This window comes from Schistocerca americana, chromosome 7 (assembly GCF_021461395.2).
Source record: "Schistocerca americana isolate TAMUIC-IGC-003095 chromosome 7, iqSchAmer2.1, whole genome shotgun sequence".
Taxonomy (NCBI): domain Eukaryota; kingdom Metazoa; phylum Arthropoda; class Insecta; order Orthoptera; family Acrididae; genus Schistocerca; species Schistocerca americana.
The window spans coordinates 297,777,837-297,802,990 of record NC_060125.1 but is presented as its reverse complement, the minus strand read 5'-3'; the positions used below and the strand labels follow the sequence as shown (position 1 = coordinate 297,802,990).

The window sequence follows — 25,154 nt, the reverse complement described above, 5'->3', positions numbered from 1 at the left end:
AAAGGGATTCCAGATCATGAATGTAACATGAACTACAAAGCCTCAATTGGTGGTATGGAAGAGCAGGGAGTTTTCAGCAAAACAACAAACATACAAAAAGATACAAAACAGAATTCATTAAATATATAAAAAATTTCTACATAACTGCATATAGTTAATACAAAGTTTAGAGGGAAAACAGATATTGTACATATAACAGCAGATTTCTTTGAGTGTTAATACAAAATTTCATGTTTTAATTTGGAGAAAAATTGCAAGCACATTTCTTTGTTAACAAGATGGATAATTCTATCTAAATGCTATTTCCCTTTTTGCATCACAAAACTCTTCTAATGTATAAACAGACATATTTAACAAATATTCCTTTAGTTTTGCTTTAAAAAGAGATTCATTTTCTCTTAAACATTTCATCTGGTCAGGGAGATGGTTAAAAATTTTTGTTCCTGACCATTTGACACCACTTCATAGTGGTTAAATCTCCAATGGAAGACATCATTCTGATAGCATACATAGCCGAGCTCAATTTTTTTAGGGTCTGTTGTATATGGAAGGACCAGTTCATTTTGCTATCAATATGTACTCCAAGAAATTTAGACACTTCCATTCTTTCTATTGGTTGTAGCAACAAGCAGCCAAGGTAACATGTAGTTGCTTGTTGCTACTGCTGATACAGCTAACAGCCAGGAGGAGGAGAAGGTGCCACTCATACACGACTCAACTGTGCATGCACATGAGCCCACTGGCAGGAGCTCAAACGAATGTAATGTAACGAGTTATAATGTCACACTCATCGGATTCAGTTTGTTACTATGAAGTATTGCAGTTGTCGTCCGAAAGTCTTTGACACATTTTGCTGTTGGCTGACACTTGTTATACACTGTGTTTTGTTGCTGTAAATGGTGCATTTCCTTTGCAACTTAAGTTTTCTTTTCTTTTTTCTCTCATTTATGTTTTATTGCTGCAGTATTACTCCACAGTAGTGGGATACAGTATAATTGTTTGTTATAGTACCAGTTCTTACCAGTCAAAAGTGCAAAAATTTAACTGAAAACTAAAACACTGAAAAATTCATATAATTCTACAAAATTAATGTGTTTTTCCCAGTTTTCTCCCAAATGAAAAGATTCCTGGGTTTTTCCCAGATTTCCCAGGGCGTATGCACCCTGAATTGAGTATCAAAAGAGAGGATTGCCACATTCACATGATTTAATTTGGCTTAAAGAGAAAATCCATCCAAATCAAATTCATAATGCTATCAGAATTGAATTCCCAAATTCATCTGAGGATCCTGTACTGTATGAAATCAATCAGTATCAACTACTGACAGAAAACTAAAACCCGAGTGAGGCAAGTTATTATTAGCTAGTGTAAAATTATTGTAAGTAATATATAAAAGCAAACAGAATCAGTACTAAGCGTGACAATAATGATAGCAAAGTAAGACAGTTCTTTCATTGAAAAAAAGATATTTTCATACGTAATAAAAAAAAAAATCAGTTTATTAGTAGAAGTGATAGTTCTGATCATTTATGTACATTGCCTCTTTGTTAGTCAAAGTAAATTCATTAATTCTGTTCCATATTTGAGTAAAACTTTTATGGATATATTAATTTTTTTGGGTTATATGTAATGAAACTTGCCTCCACTGATGAGGTATTTAAATAGTAAATAGGCATAATGATAATTATAGTAATTTTTGTGAACTAGCCTCTGCCATGGAGGACTTTGAAAATACTATGAAATATTCAAAAATTAACAAAATACACTATGAATGTGGCCATGAACCTGCCTCTTTTGATAAGGACTTTAAGCAATGTTGATATATATACTGTCATGAGTGAAACATAATTTATGATCTTGCCTCTGTTGTAGAGGACTTTAAAGCGATCATGACACACTGAAAAAGATAAAATATAGTACAAACATGACATACAAAATTAGCCTCTTTTGATGAAGACTTTAAGTAATGCTAATATATATTGAACTGAATGGAATATAATTTAAACATGACATATGAAATCAGCCCCTTTTGAAGAGGACTTTAAATGATAAAGCTGTAAGTGAAAAATATAAGTGGTACTAATGGTTTTCAAAGATAAAGCTGACACCAAAGGAACTGCAAAAGGATGTCTGAAGAGAGTGTAGGATTAGAACTAGGGTATCAAAGCACGAATGTCACTCAGTCAAGAGGGAGTAGAGTCAGTGTATGTGAAACGTATTGTAACAGAGCTATTAAAGATTACTGATTGATCTGTAATTGTAATACTTTTATCAAGAACAAAGGAATGACATAAAAAATTAATTAGATTCCTATTACTAACTTTGCAAATGTTCTTTTTGGTTGGATGCGGTGCCCCAAATCTGGAGGATATAATCCTTGCCAGATATCACAAGGGACCAAGTCAGAATGTGTGTGTGTGAAGAAATCTGTAACTATAAATAGTTTTAAAGGGTAGATATAGATGAGTGGATCAGAAAAGGATAAATGATATCACTCAGGTAAGGAAGCACTTATTGCCAGTTGGTGTATTCACTAAAGAGTACTGATTCTTCTACCTTTTTTATTTATTTATTTATTTACATTTTCTTCGCATAGAGCCATCGTAATGATGGCTTTTGCAAACATCAGACTTAATACTATGGTTATATTTATACTTATAAAATACACTATATTCTGTAGATGTTGCTTCTTATGTCTATTTTTTACATTTATCACATTACAACTGGTATGCTAATGCGTCGTGTTACAATCACTATCTTAAAATTCATTGAAAGAATATAAACATTTTTCTATTAGAAAAGATTTTAATTTTGGTTGAAAAACATTTCCCGTGTACATTCTTAGAGAGTTTGGTAGCTTGTTATACCAAATAAAACCACTGGTATATGGACTTCTATCAGTTATTTTTAACATTGCTCTGTTACGGAAATAGTTACACTTTGTTCTAGTGTTGTGATCGTGTACATCACTACCCTTGATAGCTTCTGTTCGTTGACTTATAAAAATACAACTATTTTGAAGATGTACAGAGAATATATTGTCAGATATTCATGCTGCACAAACACTTCACAACATGAATCTCTATGTCACATCCCATGTATAAGTCTTATTGCTCTTTTCTGTAGTAGTAGTATTCTTTTTAAATGTACATCAGCTGCACAGCCCCATAGTTCAGTTCTGTAATTGAGAAAGGGATAAAGTGCTCCATAATATACTAATTTCAGTGCTTGACTAGGAACTATCTTTGTGAGCTGGCTGAGGAGATATATGGCACTACTGACTTTTCCGCATACGAAATTAATGTGGTACGTCCACCGCAAATTTTCATCAACATATACACCCAGGAATTTACAGTTACCATTTTCTGTTGCAGAGGTATTACACACACTATTCATATTGTTGTGATGAAAACTGCCTGTTTTAAATGTCGGTAGTTGAGATTTGGTGACATTCACCTTGAGTCCCTGATCATTGAAGTATTTTGTTACTTCTGTTACACCACTAGTAGCAAGAGATTCTAGCTCTTTAGATTCACTCCCATAGAATAAGATTGACATGTCATCTGCATAGCTTACAATATGGGAGTTAATGGGTTGTACGATGTCGTTAATATATATAAGGAAGAGAAAGGGTCCAAGGATTGAGCCCTGTGGTACACCTTGTAATACAGGTTCACTGGTGGACTGGGAGTTCATGACTTTATTATCTAGTTTGTATGACAATTTAGTGCTTTGCTTACGATTCAACAGGTACATGGTTAGAAGATTCATGGCTTGATCCCCAATACAATAAGATTTTAGCTTTTTAAGAAGTACTACCCTATGGTTTACCATATCAAATGCTCTTGTCAGGTCCAAAAATATACCTTCAGTCTGCGTCTTCTGGTCCAACAGACAGTAAACTTCATGGATGAACTGTGTAACTGCTGTGGTTGTACTTAGCTCTTTTCTGAAGCCATGCTGCGAATCTACAAGCAGTTTATGTTTTGTGAAAAAGGCACTTAGCTGAGAAAGGATAATGCTTTCGAATATCTTACTAAAAGTGTGAATTAATGATATTGGTCTATAGTTGGAGACTTCTTCCTTACTTCCCTTTTTATACACTGGTTTCACTACACTCATTTTTAGAACCGTTGGATACTTGTTTTCTCTAATGCTGCAATTAATCAGGTGAGTAAGAGGTTTAGAAATTTATTTTAAGCATGCTTTAGTAATAGCACTGGATACACCATCCCATCCAGATGAAAATTTTTTCTTTAGCATGTATATTGCCCTGCAAACCTCCTGCTCATTCACTTCCACAAATTCAGATTCGGTACACTGGGTGAGATGGCACCGGATCTCTATCAGTGAATCTGTAATATGCAGTGATTGTTCACCAGAAATATAGTAGTTATTAAAAATATTACATGTAGTATCTGGGTTTTTTATAATGTTACCATCATGTCTTATACTGAGTGGTTCCATGTTCATCTTGTTGGGACCTTTTCGGTATTTGTCAATCAGCTTCCAAGATGCTTTGCTTATGTTGTCAGACTGTTCTATTGTTTTGCCGTTAATCTACTTCCTTAGATTGACAATTTCAGTTTTAAAAGTTTGCTTGGCCCTATTGTATGTTTCCTTGAAAACCTGCACAGTAGTAGCTTTATGAAGCTGCTTTAGATCATGTAGTTGCTGCCTGAGCCTAATCAGATTTGTTGGGAGTTTTAGTCTAGGATTACTTCCATTTTGACAGTGTATAACTGCCTTCTGGATTTCTCTGACTGGACAACTATATTCATAGTGATGCAATAGGGTTGAGTAGAATTCATTCCATTTCTTATCCGACCCTTTTTCCTGGTACACAGAATCCCATTTCTCATTCACTAGTTTGTCTTTAAGAGCATTAATATTTAAGGTATTCAGCATTCGTTTCTGTAGCACAATTTTTATTATTTTAGGCACAACAGAATTTTTGTATTCTATCAACTGACAGAAGTGGTCAGAATAAAGAAAATCTAAGTTACTGTAATTTACGTTATCTATAACATCTTTGTTGATTATAGCATAATCTATACTTGTGGAACATGTGTCCATCACAGTGGTATCAGAGTTCACTATATTTACAAGGTTGTATGAAGTCAGTACATCACTGAGTTTCAAGTTTACTATACTATTTGAGTTTGCATCTATATTAAAGTCACCTAACATAGAAAGGTCATTAGAACCAGCCTGACCAGCAACACTACTAAGTTTATCCATAAACAGCATTACATCAGCCTTTGGTGGCCTATAGACTCCAATCACTTTATGCTTTGGTAACTTAAGATCATTACTATGGAGTACAATACCTGTCATTTCAATCTATCCTTCTTTGGTGTGGTGTTCAAGAAAGGAAATTTTTTTTAGCTTCTACATCCTTATTAACATAAATTGCCACACCACCACCTTTATGGTTTTGCCTACAATAATTACTTGCTAGTAAGTAACCTTCTAATCTATAGTATATTATTTCACTGCATTTTAGCCCATGTTCCATTGTTACTAGTACATGTGGCAAGTGTTCCTCTATGAATATTTGTAGAATGTCTAGTTTGTTTCTGAGATATTGCACATTTAAGTGCATTAATTTTAAGGGTGTTATCCCTTCTTGTTTATTTACCATTTTGCACAAATCAAAATTGTTTGAGTTACACTTTTTATGACGTTTTACAAACACTGGTTTTTTGGAACTGACCTGCAATGACTGAGCCCTTACTTCACAGACTGGCTTGCCTGGCTTTTCTTTGCATGCACGGGACTCAGTCATATCCAAAATACATCCCTGAAAACTATTATTATGGTCCATTATTCTAAAAAAGTCTCACTGTTGTAGCCCAGAGCAATTGGAGCTTTCTCCACACCGTCTTTCTCACACAGTTTGCTTATGTGGGAAACTAGCTTGGCCTTCCCTTTCCTGTTTAAGTGGAATCCGTGTTTTGTATGTTCATCATGACTCATCTTACTTAAATCTATCAAATGTACATGGCTAAATTTATCACACAGTTTCTTTAGCTTGGATGACATTATGACTCTTTAGTAATTCTTCTATTCTATGAGTAAAATTAATGTCTTGAATCTTATTGAGTTCAATTTTGGTTAATTCTTTTAGTATTATATGTCCTACAGGAATCACATAAGGTTTTAAATCAATTTAATTTTCAGTCCAAACAACTTACCTGATTTCACATCATTTTTAATCATTATTATGAGACACTCTGATGACTTTAAAGGGACTATGTACACATGTAAGAACTTTGTAATTTTATCATTCACTTTGCTTAATTTTTCTTTTGTTTTTACCATTACTCAATCATGAGATTTGTAACTAACAGGTTTTACAGTATTGTAAAGTCTCATTTTTCTTTCTGCTGCTTTCTTTTTCATCATTTATTTATCTGTCTTTGTTGTTTCATCTTGTGATATTTACTTAACAGCAGAGAATCAGTTTCTTCCTAAATTATATTAGAAGGTTTTTTCCCCAAACATTAATTTGCATGGTGCAAAACCACAAATTATTAATGATGTCCCAAACTGACAGCCCAAGCAGAGTATTTCTTACTACGATAGGTGTGACACAGTTTGTTGATTTCCTTCATTACTCTTGCTCATATAGCCTTGAGTGAGGCATGTAGGTATTTTTATATGTTTAGTTTTGTATTGGACTGTGAATTGCAAAAATCTTTCTGAAGTAAAGTGAGGTCTGTTATTTCAAAGCAACACAGTTGCAATACCTACTTTTGAAAAATAATCAGTTTCAAATTTTTCAGTAATACTGATGGTGTTGGCACTTTTGATAGGATAAAATTTCACATTTGGCAAAAATATCCAAAACTACAAATATATATTTGCACTCCCCTGTAGAAGTAGGTAAAGGTCCTAGAAAATTGACTGCTATTAATTCTGTTGGTTCATAAGGTAACACTGAATGCCTTAAACCTTTTAATGGAATATTACTATTTTTTACCTTTTGACATGTATCACATATGGCTAATCTTCTTTTTACTCACCTCCATGTATCACCAAAAGCTTTGTTTCTTGTATTTTAGTAATCAGTTTTCTTGTTCCATAATGATTATAAATTTTATGGAAGCAATCAATCAAAATATCCACATGCTACTCTGGGAAACATATTTTACATTCCTGATTATCTACAGACTTCTAAAATGGAACCCTTGGTGAATCAGATAATATTGTATTATTTTTGGAAAATTATCATAATTGTAATATTTTTAATGAGTTTTATCTAGGGGTCTTCATTTTGGTCATTTGCAAATTTTTCTAATAGATGTTACTTCCCTTAACCCTTGCTTATAGAATATTTTGATGATTCTGAATGTTACCCATTCTTCTTTCTGATAAATGGGACAATGCTTCAGCAATAATATTATCCTTTCCTTTTATTTATATCACCTCTATGTCAAATTGTTGCAAATACATGGCCCACAAAGTCAACCTGTTCTGGTTCAGCCTACTCTCTTGCAATTAACTCAAAGCAATGTTATCAATATAAACAGTTGTTTTCTATCCCCAAAATTTCTGAAAACCAAATATAATAGATAATGCTTCTAGCTGTGAAACCCCTTAATTTTTCCCATGAGAATGCAATGTTCACCTGGCAAAGGCTATGGTTCTATGTTCAATTCCATTTTCTCTTTCGATGATTTGAAAATTTCTACCCCCAGCCTACAATAATTACCATCAGTACTCACACAGAATGGCAAAGAAAAGTCTGAATGATACAATATTTTACTGTTAACCAATTCATCTCTTAATTTTTGAAAAGCTTCTACACATTCATCCATCTAGTTCCAAACTACATTTTCTTTAATAAATTTAGACTGATCACTTGCAAACTTCTGGCAGAAACTGAACAAGCCCAACATGGCTTTCAATTCCTTTTCATTCCCAGGAGCTGGAAAATCTTCTATAGTCTTTAATTTCTTGGGGTCTGGATAGATTTCCTTTTCATTTACTATATGTCCCAAAAATGCAATTTCCTCTTTACCCAACTCTGATTTGGTGACATTTGATTTCGTGCCCCCTTTGTAAATAGCCTGTAAAATTTCATTCATTAAGCTACAATACTCAAACCAGCTTGAAATTGCAACAAGTTAAATTAATATTCTAATACCCACATGTGACATCAGAAGGAGTTAAAAGTTTAACACTATGGAATCTTTGTAGAATTTCATCTACATAAGCAGGCCTGTCATTTTGCTCTTAACACTATTTCATTTAGTCTTCTGGCATCCAATAGTAATCTGACATGCCCATTCTTTTTGCCAACTACTGCTACCGCTACTCTACTGGTTCATTTTCATACTGAATTAGCACTTACTTTGGTTCTTCCACTTTCCTTTCTGATATACAAGGTACTTTCTTTTGATATCTATATTTTTGAGGGTATATATTGTGTTTATCTTTATAAAAATGTACAATTCCACTACCTTTTGGTAAATAACCAGTATTGCATTTGGAATTGTACGGCTCTTTGCAACCTTGTGTTCAAGTTCAAGCCTCAACTGGTCCAAATCTTAGTTTGTCTGATCCTGATTTGTATAACCATTTCTCCTTTCATTCCTGTTTCCTGAGCTTCTATCTTCATCCCTACCTCTTCTGTTACTATTACTTCTCCAACTATCCCTGTGATTATTTCAGTTATCTGATCTGCCAATCCTATTCATTTAGTAATTATTCCTACTCCCATTTTGCAATGGTGAAGTGGGTTCCTGTTCCCCAAAATTAGGTTTAACTCTTTCTACTCTTCCCAAATACATTAAAAAATCATTTAAATTTCCTCTGGGGACAGTAAACAGTAATTCTTTCAGATTAAAACTGTGTGCTGGGACAAGACTTGAACTTGGGACCTTTGCCTTTCACGGGCAAGTGCTCTACCAACTGAGCAGAGGAGCAGAAGAGCTTCTGTTAAGTTTGGATTGTAGGAGACGAGGCACTGGCAGAAGTAAGGCTGTGAGGATATGGCAGGAGTCATGCTTGGGTAGCTCAGTTGGTAGAGCACTTGCCTGTGAAAGGCAAAGGTCCCGAGTTCGAGTCTTGGCCCGGCACACAGTTTTAATCTGCCAGGAAGTTTCATATCAGCGCACACTCCGCTGCAGAGTGAAAATCTCATTCTAGTAATTCTTTCACTCTTTGAGACAGTTTGTTTTCTGACCACAAGATAATTGTTTCACTACCCAAATCCTGAGCAGGATATTTGAGTTTGTTTATCCAATAATGACAAAATTGTTTTTTTGTGCCTCTCTTATGGTCATATATTTCTCCCCTCAAAAACTCACTCAAGATGTTCTGTTATTCTACTTTGGACCATGTAATCTAACCCTCCCACACATCACCAGTAGTTTTTCAGTCTCTTCAAAAAGATTAACTGCTTTGTTTCAAATGCTTCAAGAGGAGTAAGATGTACAAATAATTTTTTTGCTTATCTTCATTTTCTCATTGTTGGGTGCTGTTCATAGTGTCTAGGGGTACATTCTTGAGGCTGAGATTGTTTAACTTTGTGGGTTCCAGTTGACATCATAACTGATTGAGAAATTTCTGTTTCTATGACTTTTTCATTTTATCCCATTCTTTTGTGTCACACTGTCTTTACAATCTCCACTTTAAAACACAAATTCACATTGTTATTGCCAAACATAAAAACATGTCCAATTCCATCACAGCCATGCCCACTACTCTAACTCATTCTGCGGTACTAACAATATTCTGAAGAGTTTACATAACAAAGAGTTTATGAACTTTCTTGACAAAATAAGAATCTTCACCAGGTTACATTATTATTTTGTAAATGAATCCAGAAATAAATTTAATAATTATTCTCAGATTGCCTAATTAATAATAGGAAATGTAAGTATGCCAAATATTTTGTAATTTCAATTATTACTAAAAGGAGAGTAATTTTAACTGTACATACAGAGTTATTACATATCGATTGTAATGAATTAATTTCTTTTTATACGTTTTAGCCTGAAATATAATACATTGTATACAAAATCTAATGAATGCTTTTAGAGAAACAGCTGAGATAATTTTAACCTGTACAAGATTCAAAAATATTTCTGATGTTCACTATTTCTATAAAGAAAGATAATGTTAGAGACAGGAGTCCCATTACAATATACCACTCACAAAATTTGGAAACAATGTGTTTACAATATTTTGTGATAGACTATAAGATTTGCCAATCGGTATAGAAAATGATGCCGAAAGATAGTTTATAGATGTATAGAAGTATCTGATACATAACATATTACAGGAAACTTAAAAAAATATCTACTATACAAGTGATAATCTATACTTACATCAGAACATTCTGATTTTCTGATCTATGGAGCATACTGTCATAAGACAAATAATACAAAGTCTACAACACTGCAACACGAAACTATAGAAATAATTACAGAGACAATGTATGTTACTAGAATTACAAATTGTGAGCTTACATCCATAAAATCACTCATTCAAAATCTTCAAAAGAGAAGAGAAAAATTTCCAAGCCTAAGTGTACGATGAGTGAATCAACTCGAAAAACTCACAAGGAAGGGCACAAACCAGAAGAATATACTCAGTCATGAGTAGGAATCAATCAGCCATGTAGACCATATTATTTAAGGATATCTCTAAAAACAAAGATGATGTAACTTACCAAACAAAAGCGATGGCATGTTGATAGAGACACTAACAAACACAAACACACACACACAAAATTCAAGCTTTCGCAACCCACGGTTGCTTCATCAGGAAAGAGGGAAGGAGAGGGAAAGATGAAAGGAGTTAAATGCAATGAAAAAAAAAAAATCAATTAAAAAGGTGATACACACAGATATACTAAGACACTATTCCTAATTTTTACAGTACAAATTATGAACATTGTCCCATTTCAAACTTATAAAAAGATCTACTAATTTAGTCTCATGGCATATATGTATCTAATTCTAAAGCACAAATCTATTACAGAACATAATTATATAGTGTATCATAGATTTTAACTCAGTCAATAGATAAGACAAAACTCTAGAAATCACATCGTCTTACATACTACATTCCTGACCAACGAAACAGAATTGTATAGTCTTATGAGTCTGTAAATAGATTTAATCTCAGTCAATGGATAAGATAGAACTTGAAAAATTACATGATCTTACATACTACATTCATGACACGCAAAACATAATTATATAATCTTATAAATCTACAGATATAGTGAATATTTTCTTTTAGACTAGGCGTCATTGAGCATGCATGTTCATAGGTCTTGTCCTCTATACTAAATGTTAACAGTACTTGACATTTTACATACTTATTTTGCATACCAGTAGCTCCTCTTATCTTTAGAAGTGCAATGGACATTTCCAAAAAATTGTTACCATACTTAATCCTGTCTGTGAATTGTTCATATATACCGCAAACTGGGCTAACTGTATCAATCAAACAATTCTCTTCCCACTGAACAATCTTAATCTTAATGTAAGGACATCCGAAATCCAAATCATCATCACTTCATGTAAAAGATCACATTTGATTACGTAAAATGCTACATCCACACTCCACACTGTCTTCACAGGGTTTTACCAACTTTACTGGTATCATAGCATTACTTTAGTTTCTCATGTTGTCAAGTAAAGATTGAACAAACTGAATGGGTTCCATAGCACAACTAACATAACTTATTACAAAATAAACACATCAAAACAAGTTTTGCATCACCTCGGTTAGAAGAGTTCTGGAACTTGTACAGAAAATTGGAATAGAGATCAACATAAACATCATTTCCATCCTTTTTATTGCTCATGAAAAACACACATTGCATGTTGTACCACCATACAGTGAGACCCTCAGAGGTGGTGGTCCAGATTGCTGTACACACTGGTACCTCTAATGCCCAGTAGCATGTCCTCTTGCATTGTAAATGTAAATGTCTCGTGACTAGGGCCTCCTGTCGGGTAGACAGTTCGCCAGGTGCAAGTCTTTCGATTTGACACCACTTTGGCCACTTGTGCATCAATGGGGATGAAATGATGATGATTAGGACAACAAAACACCCAGTCCCTGAGTGCAGAAAATCTCTGACCCAGCCGGGTATCGAACCCGGGCCCTTAGGATTGACATTCTGTTCTGCTGACAACTCAGCTATGGCAGGCAGACATCTTGCATTGATGCAAGGCTGTATTTGCTGTGGCATACTATCCATAAGTTCATCAAGGCACTGCTGGTACAGATTGTGCCACTCCTCAATGGCGATTCAGTGTAGATCCCTCAGATTGGCTGGTGGGTCAAGTCGTCCATAAACAGCCTGTTTCAATCTATCACAGGCATGTTTGATAGGGCTCATGTCTGGAGAATATGCTGGCCACTCTAGTCAAGTGATGTCGTTATCCTGAAGGAAGTCACTCACAAGATGCGCATGATGGGGGCGTCAAATGTCGTCAATAAAGACGCATACCTCGCAAATATGCTGCAGATATGGTTGCACTATCAGTTGGAGGATGGCATTCATGTATCGTACAGCCATTGCAGCACTTTCCACGACCACCAGTGGCATACATCGGCCCCACATAATGCCACCCCAAAGCAGCAGGGAACCTCCACCTCACTGCACTCAATGGACAGTGTGTCTAAGGCATTCAGCCTGACTGGGTTGCCTCCAAACACATCTCTGACAATTGTCTTATTGAAGGCATATGCCTTCACATTCATCGATGAAGAGAATGTGATGCCAATCCTAAGCAGTCCATTGGGCATGTTGTTGGACCCATATGTACCGTGCTGCATGGTGTCGTGGTTGCAAAGATGGACCTCGCAATGGATGTGGGGAGTGAAGTTCCACATCATGCAGCCTATTGCACAGTTTGAGTCATAACACGACATCCTGTGGCTGCACGAATAGTGTTATTCGATACGGTGTCATTGCTGTCTGGGTTCCTCCAAACCATAATCCATATGTAGCAGTCGTTCACTGCAGTAGCAGCTGCTGGGCAACTTGAGCAAGGCATGTCATCGACAGTTCCTGTCTCTCTGTATCTCCTCCATGTCTGAACAACATTGCTTTGTTTCACTCCAACGTGCCTGGACACTTGCCTTGCTTCCTGGCACAAAGTAACAATGTGGATGTGATCAAACCAGGTATTGACCATCTGGGTATGGCTGAACTACAGACAACACGAGCCGTGTACCTCCTTCCTGGTGGAACGACTGGAAGTGATTGGCTGTTGGAGCCCCTCCTACTAATAGGCGCTGCTCATACATGGTTGTTTACTTTGTGGGCAGGTTTAGTGACATCTCTGAACAGTCAAAGGGACTGTGCTTGTGATGTAATATCCACAGTCAACAACTGTCTTCTGGAGTTCTGGGAACCAGAGTGATGCAAAACTTTTTTTGATGTGCGTATATTACTGTCAAAATTACACTTCCTGCTTTGATTCTCTTTCACTTCATTCCACAAACTGGGGCACAAATTCTGACTAACCACAGCTAACTTATCCCAGAATGAACCTTTATCTAAGTTATCATCAATCTTGTCCCAAACAAACTTCAAAAAGTTTTCACCTTTATTCTCCAGGCTCACAGATACCTCACCTTCACTATCTGGATCATTACTCTGCATGAGATTAATGAAAAACTGTTTTGAGTGGACTGTATTGTCAACATCATTTACAAATAACTCTGAAACTTCAGTATTCTTAAACTCCGCAAATACTTCAAACTCATCACCACATATTCCTCCAAAATTACTTCATCAACATCACTGGCATATAAGTCTCATATCCATAAAAGTCACTTATCTTACTCACCTTTATTTTCAGTAAGCCTCAGACTTAGCAACCTCTGTTACCTCACAGGTCTCATTAACATCTACATAAAAAACATCAACTAGTCCAGATCCTATACAGTCATCACCTGATTTACATACATCAACAATACTGTTTTTCACCCATGAGAAGAAATCATTATTACATACTACACCAAAATTCTCACTACTGTCACATTCTGGTTTGTGATTAGCACTTAAATCACCATAATTAAACATAGTGTCCCAAAACTTTTCATCAAAATATAAATGAGAAATCTGATATTCCTTCTGTTCAATTTCAGATAAGTGTGCCACATCACAAACGCTGTTATTGCTGTCTAATAGCAAGTATAACTTATGGGTCCTGTGCTTGTTATGTTTCCTCATCCCAAAACTGTGGACCTTCATTGAGGCAAAGTGCCATTTCCCGAGTAGTTACTTCTATGATTGTTTCTTCTGTTAAAATGCCAGTGGTTATTGCCATTATTCCTTTCCTGTTGCTGTTCAGAATTCTCCCTCTATTGACACTTTGATCCTGATGAAAGTTACCATTCCCTCTGTTTCTGTGATTACTCCCATTGTGATTTCTATCATTTCTATTATTATGGTACATAATTCTTTCTACTGCCCTATCCAGCTTGTCAACATATTGTAAAAATTGTTCAAGACAATTGTGTGGTCCCTGTACTAAATCCCACTGCAATCTTCCTGGTAATCTCCTTTCAAGTGCATCAATCACGGTCAGTTTGTCAAATGGTTTGTCAAGATGTGCTAATTTTTTAAGGTGGTTATTAAAAAACTCTTTCAAAGTGTCATCCCTATTCCTATAAATAGCACCATTCAAAAATTCACTTTTGATTCTCCCCTGTTTTGCTTCCAACCAAAATTTGTTTAAAAAACTTTTCTCAAAACTCTGATATGTTTCCCACTGACTTAAATTTAAATTTACCTATGACAGAGCTTTGACCTCAAGAAATCTTTTAATAAATTTAATTTTTTGATTGTCTTTCATGCCTGACACAAAGCTGTCTCTGCGGTGGTGCAGAAAATCCACTGGATGTAAATTATCTGATGGAAAACATTAGATAGGAGTGTTGGGTTATGTAATACCATTGTTTGCACTCAGCTTTTGGTTAATACAAACTTCCTAAACTGCTGAAATTGTTGACCTAAAACAGTTACATTAGTTTGAATATTGTTTTCTACATTTAAAATTTTTTTGTCTAAACTGGTGACATTTTGTTGGGTTGCAGCTCTTGAGTCACACAGTTTTTCCGCAACAGCCTTCTGTTCAACTCTGATTTCGTCAACATTCTCTGAGTGTTTCACTGACTCAACAATAAACTCATTTTCTGAAACAATAAATTAAGTTTCTAAAACATCAACTTTTCTTTATTCACACTTTTTAACCCCTCTGACAACCCATTTTTTTTTAAACTCTGAAACTTGATTACTAAGTTGACATATCTGATCTTATACTCTGTCCATTTTGCTATTGCTTTCAATTCTTATTTCAGTTAACTAATCATTAACTGCATTAATTTGCAATTGTTATCTGTCTTGATTTCCTATACTTTTGCCAAAATTAACTGCAAAATATCAGTCTTTCCTGTTTCTTTGCTGACTACGATTTCACTCAGCTCAAACATTTCCTGATTGGATCCTGCAGCTTTCATTTCTACCTCACTTTTGCTTTCATCACTAGTCATTTTGTTAACAACCATATGAGTCAACAAACAAATTAATTTCAAAGATAGTTTATACTTATCTTTCCTTTTTGATGTCTCAGGTTGTAATTATAAAGTCCTCTTCACTTTCATTCAATCCAGTCCATCATTATTGGTAGTACATTATCACTGTTGGTATAAAGATCCTTTCTTAGACAGCCTTCAGTCTTGCTCCATGTGATTGAAAATTGATTCATCCATACAGTTTAAAAACCAACAAAATAAAACAATATCTGCAACCGACAAAACCTCATTATTAGTCAATTAACCACAGATGATGCCCTCACTTGTAATCTCCCCCCTCCCTCCATTTTTGCAGCTATTGTCCACATTAAACTAAGTATTTTATGAATATTTGAGAGGAGCAAAGATTACAATATACTTTATAGTTTACTTAGCTTGTCATGTTGACTTGGCTCCAGTTCTCCTTGTCTAGGGGTCTGATTCTTGGAGCTGAAATTCTCACATTTTGGGTCCTCACAGTTGAACTGAACTAAATAAATTAGAAGATTGTTGTTGCAGAATTTTTGTTTTTACATAAATGTATTTTGTCACTTTTTAGTATGCCAGTCTTGTGATTTTCCCTGTTAACAAAGCCGAAATTAAATTGTTCACACAAAAATACAAAGAAATACATCTGATCACATCAGAGGCATACTTATGATTCTTACACTCTGTGGAAATAGCAATACTCTGAAGGGTTTACAGTTTTTCTTGACAAGTGAATTTCTACTAGTTTCTGTTACATTATTACTTTTGATTATTATTTCATAAGCAAATCCAGAAATTAACATAGTAAACAGTACAGTATTGTGTAATTAATAATAGAAATTTTAAGTGTGTCAAAAAAATAATTTTAATTGTACATTCAGAACTAGTACTTACCGATTAAAACATCAAGACTACAAAATTTTACATAAATTTTAGCTCAAACTATAACATACAGTGTATAAAATTATGTGAAAGTTTTCAAAAAAGCAACCAAGATTATACTGACCTTTTCAAAAACTTCAAAAATAATATTGGTATCGACAACTACTACTAGAGGAGGATGTCCTGTTAGACTTATTAGCTTTAAAATGATTGGCTTCTTCCTCCAATTTAGAATCTATTCCTACACAAGCCTCTCTCAATTGGCTCTCACAATTACTTTCTACTTCAGCAACCCTTTGGTTATATTTTGTTAAATTTTCACTCACAAACCTCAGCTCTTTCTTCATACTACCAATACTCCCTTTTATTTCACCTAATTTTAAATTTAATTCTCCTTTCTGTTCATCCATATTTGTAATTACTAAGCAAAGCTATTACTATTTCTGTGGTATTATCCATACCACTATTTTGTTCTGTTTTAACTTTACCAAACGGCAAGAGGCCATTGACAGGTTCTTGCTTGACATTAGAAGGTTGTATCAATTCATAGTAACTTTCAACATTACTTACATTTTTACCATTAGTGGCTGAAGCATTTGCAATTTATTTCTAAATATTACTATTTGTTTGACTGTCTTCAGAACTTATTTCATTACCTACCTCAGTATCGTTTAAAATTTCTGACTTAATGAGAAAACTAGGTACAACCACTATACTATTGTACCAGTTTCCTTTATCATGAACAACAATTTGCTTATCACTAACACTTTTTTCCTTATCAGACATTTTTATAGAGTTAAATTGAACACCAAATTAAACAAGTTACTGAAATAGTTTTTAAATACATTTACCTGATGAGTTCAGTGATGCCACCACTAGATTCTTTTGATACTGTCTGGTATCGTCTGTTATGCCACCTGTTACAGCACACCAAACACAGGATTGGTCCAGTTTTCAAGATGGTTGCCCTCTCAGCCGCTCCAATATTCAACATTCCTTCTTCTGTAGACCGTTCTGGTTATTCATAATTTCCATGGTCCTCATCTGTTGTTCTACCTCACAATCCAGTTGCACTTATCTTCCAAAACTGTCGTGTAGTTCCAGCCACTGTTCATTTTACTCAGTCACATTCTTGTTCTCCACATGAGTGTACACTCCACTAACACTCACTTGAATGTTTCATAAGTTCCCATCTAAAGTGCCTTAGCAAAGTGTTTCTTACACAATAAGTCATCAATGTAAACTTACACTAATATTCCACTTTGTTACATTATGTTTTCAGCACTCGCTTGTTCATAAACACTATTTCAGTTTTTGTATTACTCCTTACTCATCTAAAGAAACATATGTAAATACCACTAGTGTCACTTTCCATTAAAACTCACCTCTGCACACTGTTCGTAGTACTTGCGAGTCCACAAACAAATGCTGTATCAAGTCTGATATTGTTCCTCAAACAGATCACCAGATGTAAGGATACAAGGGGGACCTACCTGTAGATTAATGTTGCTTCTTGGTAGCTGTGACACTGGTCTTTTAGATAAAAACATTTGTGACAGGATTGTATCTCTTAATAAATAAAAAGTCCAGTAGTGCTTTTAAATGTTCACACAGAATTGTTTCACATATTTATTTATGGAATTTGATTCCTATCAACCAGGCCCCATTACAGGTCAAAAATGTTTATACAGGCCTCTTTGTTCTCGTATATGATGTATAATTTTAAATTATATTCCACCAAAAGAATGAGAATAATGAATTAATAGGTGCAAAAAGTAATTTTTCCTGTAGCAGATAAAGAAATTGTCTACAAGCACACGGAATGATGATAATAGTTCATTAAGGTACAGTGGCATGCTTACAAATGTTACTTAAGAAGTCTATCGCTGATTGTAATAGTCATTGCTCATATTGTTGAATAAGCCTGAGGCCTGTTCAGACAACAACAGTGGAACACACAGTGTAGAGAATACTGAAATCCTGGAGCAAGTTACATACTGACCAAGAATTAACTCCAAGAAGAACTAGAAGCATAATGGTAGAATTGCATGCATTTGGTCCTTATACTGTTGCGTGCTAGAATATTATGTGATTTTGGTTATTTGATTATTATTTGAAATTTCCCTAGGTCAAATTATTCCTTTTTAAATAGATGTAATAATTACTGCCAGACTTTGTTTATCAGATTATCTATATGAGCAATAGCTATTAAAATATACAGAACCAAGCTATGCTTATACTATGAGAGTTACTGACTATTAGGTATGGCAGTGATAGTGATTATTAAAATTTGAATATTAAATGTCATGCAGTTCTTAATTATGGCAATTACGTATTTGTTATTGATGTCACTGGGTTCAGAAAATTTAGCCCATCATCATTGTGTTAACATATTCCAGAAATTTATAGTGGTTTTGCCACAATACAAGATGAAAGTTTGGGCTAGTTGAAATCTTTAGTAATTACATCTCCTGAATTAATTAGCTTTGAGCTAAAATAAACATATCTTTGAACTGAGCAAAACTTGGTCTACAGTTCAGAGGTAATCAACTTTTCTGAATCTATTTATCAGCTCACTAGATTTCTATGGATGCTGTCTAGAACAAAAACTTTTGAAACATATATTTTCCAGCAAAACTTTTTAATACAAAATGTTCACAACAGTGAACTGCATAATCTGAACTAATAGGTTCCACAGAGGAAATTAATTTACATTAGTTTGTAAATTCATATAATGTGTACTCAGATAATGGATTCTGTCATCAAAATTTTTTGGAAGAATAACAACAAGAAAAGAAAAATAACTAGTATTGATCCCAGCTATAATTAGGACTATAAAAGACAAGGTAGGATGGTGGGGGCCAAACTGCTTTGTCACATGGTGAACAGCATTCCTCTCAACAAAACAATCACTCCAACAATCTCAAGACAAGACAGCTAATAAAAAACAAGTTGGTCAGAAATGTTAGTGTTCCAGAGAAAGTGACATTTAATGCCTATATCAATGTACTGCAGCCACTTATTTGGATTTTTAATCAATTTTTTTTAATTTTTGCAGCTGCCAACTATCAATGCAAACATCTGGAGACAAGTTTCCTGTTTCAAGTGTTGTAACCAAAAATCATTCCAGTGTAATTAAAAGGCCTATGGGAACTGTTGCAATAGGCACAAATTAACAGGACCAAAGAGACAAATCCTCATTTACAGCTCAGACTGCTCGTATGAAATAGTTTTCTTCTGATTTGAATGAATAATATGGGTGATAAACTTAGAATACAGTTACTGAAGAGGAAAATGTTGAATTGACATTAATAAATTGTAATTTACATACTGAAACGTCAAATTTAACCACTTTTTAAATTGAAATTCATTTGAACTTAATGTATAATTATGTAAGATGTGAATTATTCACAAAAACATGTAAAGCAATCCCATGTGTACTTATTTTATAAATACTTGTTAATATATTAAATTGGTGAGTATTAAAACATTGAAATAAAAAAATTTTTCCATGTGTAGGTGATGACTGTGGAATAAAGTTTTAATACACCTTTGTCCTACATAATACTAATACTCAATATAAAATTCCTTCATCCCACTGTAACTTTGCATGTTCTGCCTAGAATCTGCAATGGCAAGTCAAAACTTCTTTGCAAGCACTGTCACTGTTTATTCACTGAAAATTTAAATGCAAAACATCTAAAAGTTGATGATAATAATACAACAAGTTATTTGATAGTTGTACTTTTGCATGCATATTGATTTCTTGTCAATGCATAAGAACAAATATCAATTTTTAAAAATTCCAAATTATTGGGAAATCACTTGGATTAAAAACAGCTGTGGAGGTAACTGGGGGTAGCTGTTACATAGGGCATCCTGTTATGTGTAAAGTTTGAATTAACCACTTGTAGCAGCAGTCTTTGATTTCACTAGATGGTAGCACCTCATAGTACAGTTCTCACACTGACTGTTGAAGGGAAAGGTGTCAGTATTAAAGACAGTGAGAGGAACTGTTGTTTCTATGTTTTTAATTTTTTCTTCTCCGAATATTCTTTTACACTTATTGTGAACCAGAAAGAGATGTTAAGTGAAATGCATGTTACTATCAAAAGGGTAATGCATGGAACCTTTAGTACTTAGACGGCCTATTGAAAGGTCTCTCACAAAACCCAAAGCAAGTTCAGTTATCTTTAATGAAGTAATATCTGAAAAAATTGCGCAGATTCCCCATCAGAGCTTGGGAAGATTACAGACACGTGCAACTTGTTTTAAATGTACTCTATGAATACAGTATTAATGACCTGTGGTTAATAATTTGTCAGGTTGTGAAATGGGGTGATCATATAGCTTGAGTTGTAGGTAAGGCAGGTGGAAGACATCAGTTCATTGGTAAGGTAATAGGAAATTGCAGGCAGTCTACAAAGGAAACTGCCTGTAAAATACTTGTACAACCCATGCTAGAATGTGGTTCAACATGGGATATTCAACATATACAAAGAATGGGAGCACAGGTGGTCACAGGTTTATTTTACTCTCAGAAATGCTGGTAGACACTTTAGGACAAACCATGTCCTTCACCAGGGCATTGACTATCATCATACCCAAAAACGAGCGACATCCTGGCCCACAACTCGTAAAGTAGTATTCTACCACCCACTCAACCTATATCTACACATATATCTATATCTTGCAAACGACCATGAAGTGCTTGGGAGGGAGTATGTCGCATTGTACCAGTTATTAGGATATCTTCCTGTTCCACCGACGTATGGAGTGCAGAAAGAGTGATTGTTTGAATGCCTTTGTGGATGCTGTAATTATTCTAATCTTGTCCACATGATCCCTATGGAACAATACATATGGGTTTGCAGTATATTCCTAGGGTCATAATTTAAAACTGGTTCTTGATACTCTGTAAGCAAGCTTTTCAGTATGTCTTCAAGAGTCTGTCAGTTCAATTTCTTCAACTTGTCTGTAACACTTTCCCATGGGTCAAACAAGCCTGTGACTATTAATGCTGCTCTTCTTTGTAAACATTCAATATATCCCCATTAGTCCTATTTGGTGAGGGTCCCACACACTGGAGCAATATTCTAGAAGGCATCCCATGAGTGATTTGTAAGCAATCTCTTTTTTATACTGATTGCATTTCCCCAGTATTCTACCAATAAACCGAAGTCTACCACCTGGTTTACCCATGACTGAGCCTTTGTGATCAATGTGAATTGTGGTTTATTTAATGAATTCTTCTCGGGTTATCAGCCGAGAGGTGGCGTCATTTTGTCGCAATGTTTCAATTAGTTTTGTACTCATCATCCTCTGGCGAGGTGTCAGGATGCTGTGTTCTGCATATCTGTTAAGCTGCTTGGCAGTCGTCGGCTACTGTAGGCCAGTCAATCACATTCATCCAGAAAGGGATACTGGGTAGGTAGTGGTGGGGGGGGGGTGGGGGGGGGGGTGGGGGGGGGTGGGGGGGGGGGGTGGGGAGAAGGCTGTGGTGCAGACTGGTGTTGAGACCCGGTGGCCATCCAATCTGTCTGCAGACGCCACTGCCTTCAGACTGGAGTGTTCCTGATGTATTTTGTCAATTGTGGAATTCTACGCTGCACTGAAATGAAAACCACTATCCCTGTTTACTAAATTGTTGTGCAGACGTATCTCCACTTCCTCTTTGAAGATCGAGTTGCAGAAACTGTTGTTGGTGCACAGCTTCTTCGTTTTTTTTTTTTAATTTGAAGGTGTGTCCCTCGATAATGCTATGTTCTGCTACCACGGATTTGTTTGTCTGTCCTAGTCATATGTTTCTGATGTGTTCAGTACAGCACTGGGAGATACATCGTTGTGTCTCCCCTATATATTCCATCCCACATTCACGCTCAATACTGTAAATGCCTGATGTCTGCAGCCCCAGTTGGTCTTTGGTTGAGCCAAGTAAATCTTTGACTTTTTTTGGTGCACGAAAGATGGTCGTTATTTCGTGCTTCTTTAATATTCTTGCGATCTTGGCTGTTGGCAATCCAGCAAACAGCAGATACACCATACGTTTTGCTTCATCTTCTTCTGGTTTCTCCTCCTGCTTCTTGTCTACACACAAGGCATGTGTCATTTGTGTCTTGGTGTAGCCATTCTTATGGAAGGTTTCCCGCAGATGTGCTAACTCACATGGCAAACTCTCGCTGTCACAGACGAATCTGGCTCTTTGTGCTAAGGTGTTCAGTACTGAGCTATGTTGTGCTGGATGGTGGCAGCTCCAAGCATTGAGATATAAGTCCATGTGCGTCTTCTTCCTGTAGACCGAGTGTCCCAACGTACCATACAGATTTTTCTTGATCAAAATATCCAAGAAGGGAAGGCAGCCATTCTCTTCTGCCTCCATGGTGAATTTGATGCTGTAATGTATGCCATTGATATGGCATGGGAACTCCTGTAGATTTTCCTTGCCATGGGGTCACACTACAAAAGCGTCATCTACATATCTGTAGAACACCTTTGGTTTATGGTGGGCGGTGTTCAGTGCCACATCTTCAAAATGTTCCATGTACAAGTTGGCAATACTTGGGGTCAGGGAGGAACTCATGGAAACACCATCTGTTTGTTCATAGAATTTCCCACCACATTTGAAGTATGTTGTGGTTAACATGAGAAAAAAGAGTCTGAGTGTGTCCTCATTGAAGTGATCTACAAGTAGAGCTAAGGAATCATCCAGTGGCACCCGGGTAAAAAGAGAAGTGACATCAAAGCTGACTAGTAGATCCTTCTTGTCCAGGCATAACCCTTGGAGTACCTTAACAAATTTTGTGAAGTTCTTGACATGGTGAAGGCAGTGACCCACAAGTGGTTTTAACAGCTGCACTAGGTGCTTCGCTACACCATACGTCAGAGAATTTATGGTCTTCAATATAGGACATAGTGGGACATCCTCCTTATGGATTTTCGGGAGGCCATACAGTCACGGTGGAGCTGGTGCCCGAGGGTAAAGCTTCCTGATGGTGTTTCTGTCAAGTACTGAGCTGTTGAGAAGATTGATGGTCTTGTGCATAACAGAAGCAGTTGTGTCTTTCCCCACTTCTTTGTATGCTGGATCTGGTAGTAAGAAGTCGATCTTCTGCCAGTAATCTTCTGACTTCAGTAGGACAGTCACATTCCCTTTGTCTGCTGCTAAGACCACTATACCCTTGTCACTGTGAAGGTTCAACTGTGCCTTGTGCTCTTCTGCCATAATGTTGTTCTTTGGCATTGTTGTTTTTTCAAGTACCCTGCTGGTCTCCCCCCTGGCTTCCTCAGCTGCTCTCAGTGGGAGTATACGTATGGCTTGTTCTACATTGCTGATGGTGTCACGTTTTGGTAACATTCTTGGAGTCAGAGCAAACTTCAGGCCTTTCGACAGCACGGAGATTGTTGGCTCATCCAGTGCTCTCTCTGTCAGGTTGATGATGGTCTTAGTATTGCTGGTTTCTCCTCCTGTTGACATCTGCCTGGAAGTCTGAGGAACTTCTGGCACTGTCTGTTGGTGGCTTTCTTCTTGTGGAGTTCACTGCTGGTGTGCATGTTGCCGTCCAGCCACGCCCAGGTGTGTGCTGGGAGAGTGGAAGCCAGGTACAGGTGGTGAGTGGGCAAATCCTTCGAGTATTTGTTGAGTTCCATTCTGGTAACACGTATGTGTTCCCATACTAAGACTGAACCAGCCTGTCATAATATGCATTTTGCCCTCGCCGTGTTGACAAGATGCCGCAAGTTCGCAAACTGCGGCATCACTTCCTTATCCCGACATCTTAGCAAGATGGCTAGTCTGCTGAGCAGCTTTCCCTTCTTGATTTGTAGATTCTGCAGCATCTTGCAGCTGCGCTGGAGGTAGAGGTGTGATGTATGCAATTGCAGTCTTTCTCAGCATATTCCACTGATGAATTCTTCTCAGGTTATCAGCTGAGTGGTGGTGTCATTTTGTCGCAGGCAAAATGTTGGGATGCTGTGTTCTGCATATCTATATAGGTGCTTGGCCGTCGTCCGCTACTCTAGGCTGGCCTCTGGAAGGGGGTACTGCATTGGTAGTGGTATGGGGGGGGGGGGGGGGGGGGGGGCATGCACATTGGCGTCAAGACCTGGTGGCTATCCAATTGGTCTGCGGACCCCACTGCCTTCAGATCAGAGCAATCCTGACGCATTTTGTGAGTTGTGGGATTTCATGCTGCACTGAGCTGAAAACCACTATCCCTGTTTACTAAATTGTTGTGTAGACGTATCTCCACTTCCTCTTTGAAGATCGAGTCCCAGAAACTGTTGTCGCTGCACAGCTTCTTCGTTTCTTTTTTTTTTTTTTTTAATTTGAAGGTGTGTCCCTCGATAATGCTATGTTCTGCTGCTGCGGACTTGTTTGTCTGTCCTAGTCGTACATTCCTGATGTGTTCAGTACAGTCCTGGGAAATACATAATTGTGTCTGCCTGATATATTCCATCCCACATTCACACTCAATACTGTAAATGCCCAGCGTCTGCAGCCCCAGTTGGTCTTTGGTTGAGCCAAGTATATCTTTGAATTTTTTTGGTGCCCGATAGATGGTCATTATTTCATGCTACTAGTGAACTTACACCAAAGAGTTGCTCCAGTGTGCAAAACAGACTAAGTCTCTTGCTGCCACTTCCTACTCCACCTCTTACAATGTGAGGGAATTTCAGGAAGTCCAATGAGTGAAGCCATACTAGTGACTGTTGCACACCATTTTGTA

General features: G+C 36.4%; 2 protein-coding genes across 2 annotated transcripts in view; one reads left to right on the top strand and one right to left on the bottom strand.

Annotated features, from left to right (window-relative positions):
• LOC124622890 overlaps positions 1-19,765 on the top strand; it is a 96,278-nt gene extending 76,513 nt beyond the window's left edge. Inside the window, exon 6 of the mRNA XM_047148679.1 lies at positions 19,487-19,765. Coding sequence (XP_047004635.1) covers positions 19,487-19,604 — 118 coding nt within the window. The 3' untranslated portion in view covers positions 19,605-19,765. The remainder of the gene's footprint in view (positions 1-19,486) is intronic.
• Positions 19,766-23,380: 3,615 nt separating this feature from the next.
• LOC124622889 lies at positions 23,381-23,902 on the bottom strand. Its single transcript, XM_047148678.1, has one exon. The coding sequence runs from the start codon at positions 23,900-23,902 to the stop codon at positions 23,381-23,383; it is 522 nt and encodes a 173-aa protein (XP_047004634.1).
• Positions 23,903-25,154: the final 1,252 nt, after the last annotated feature.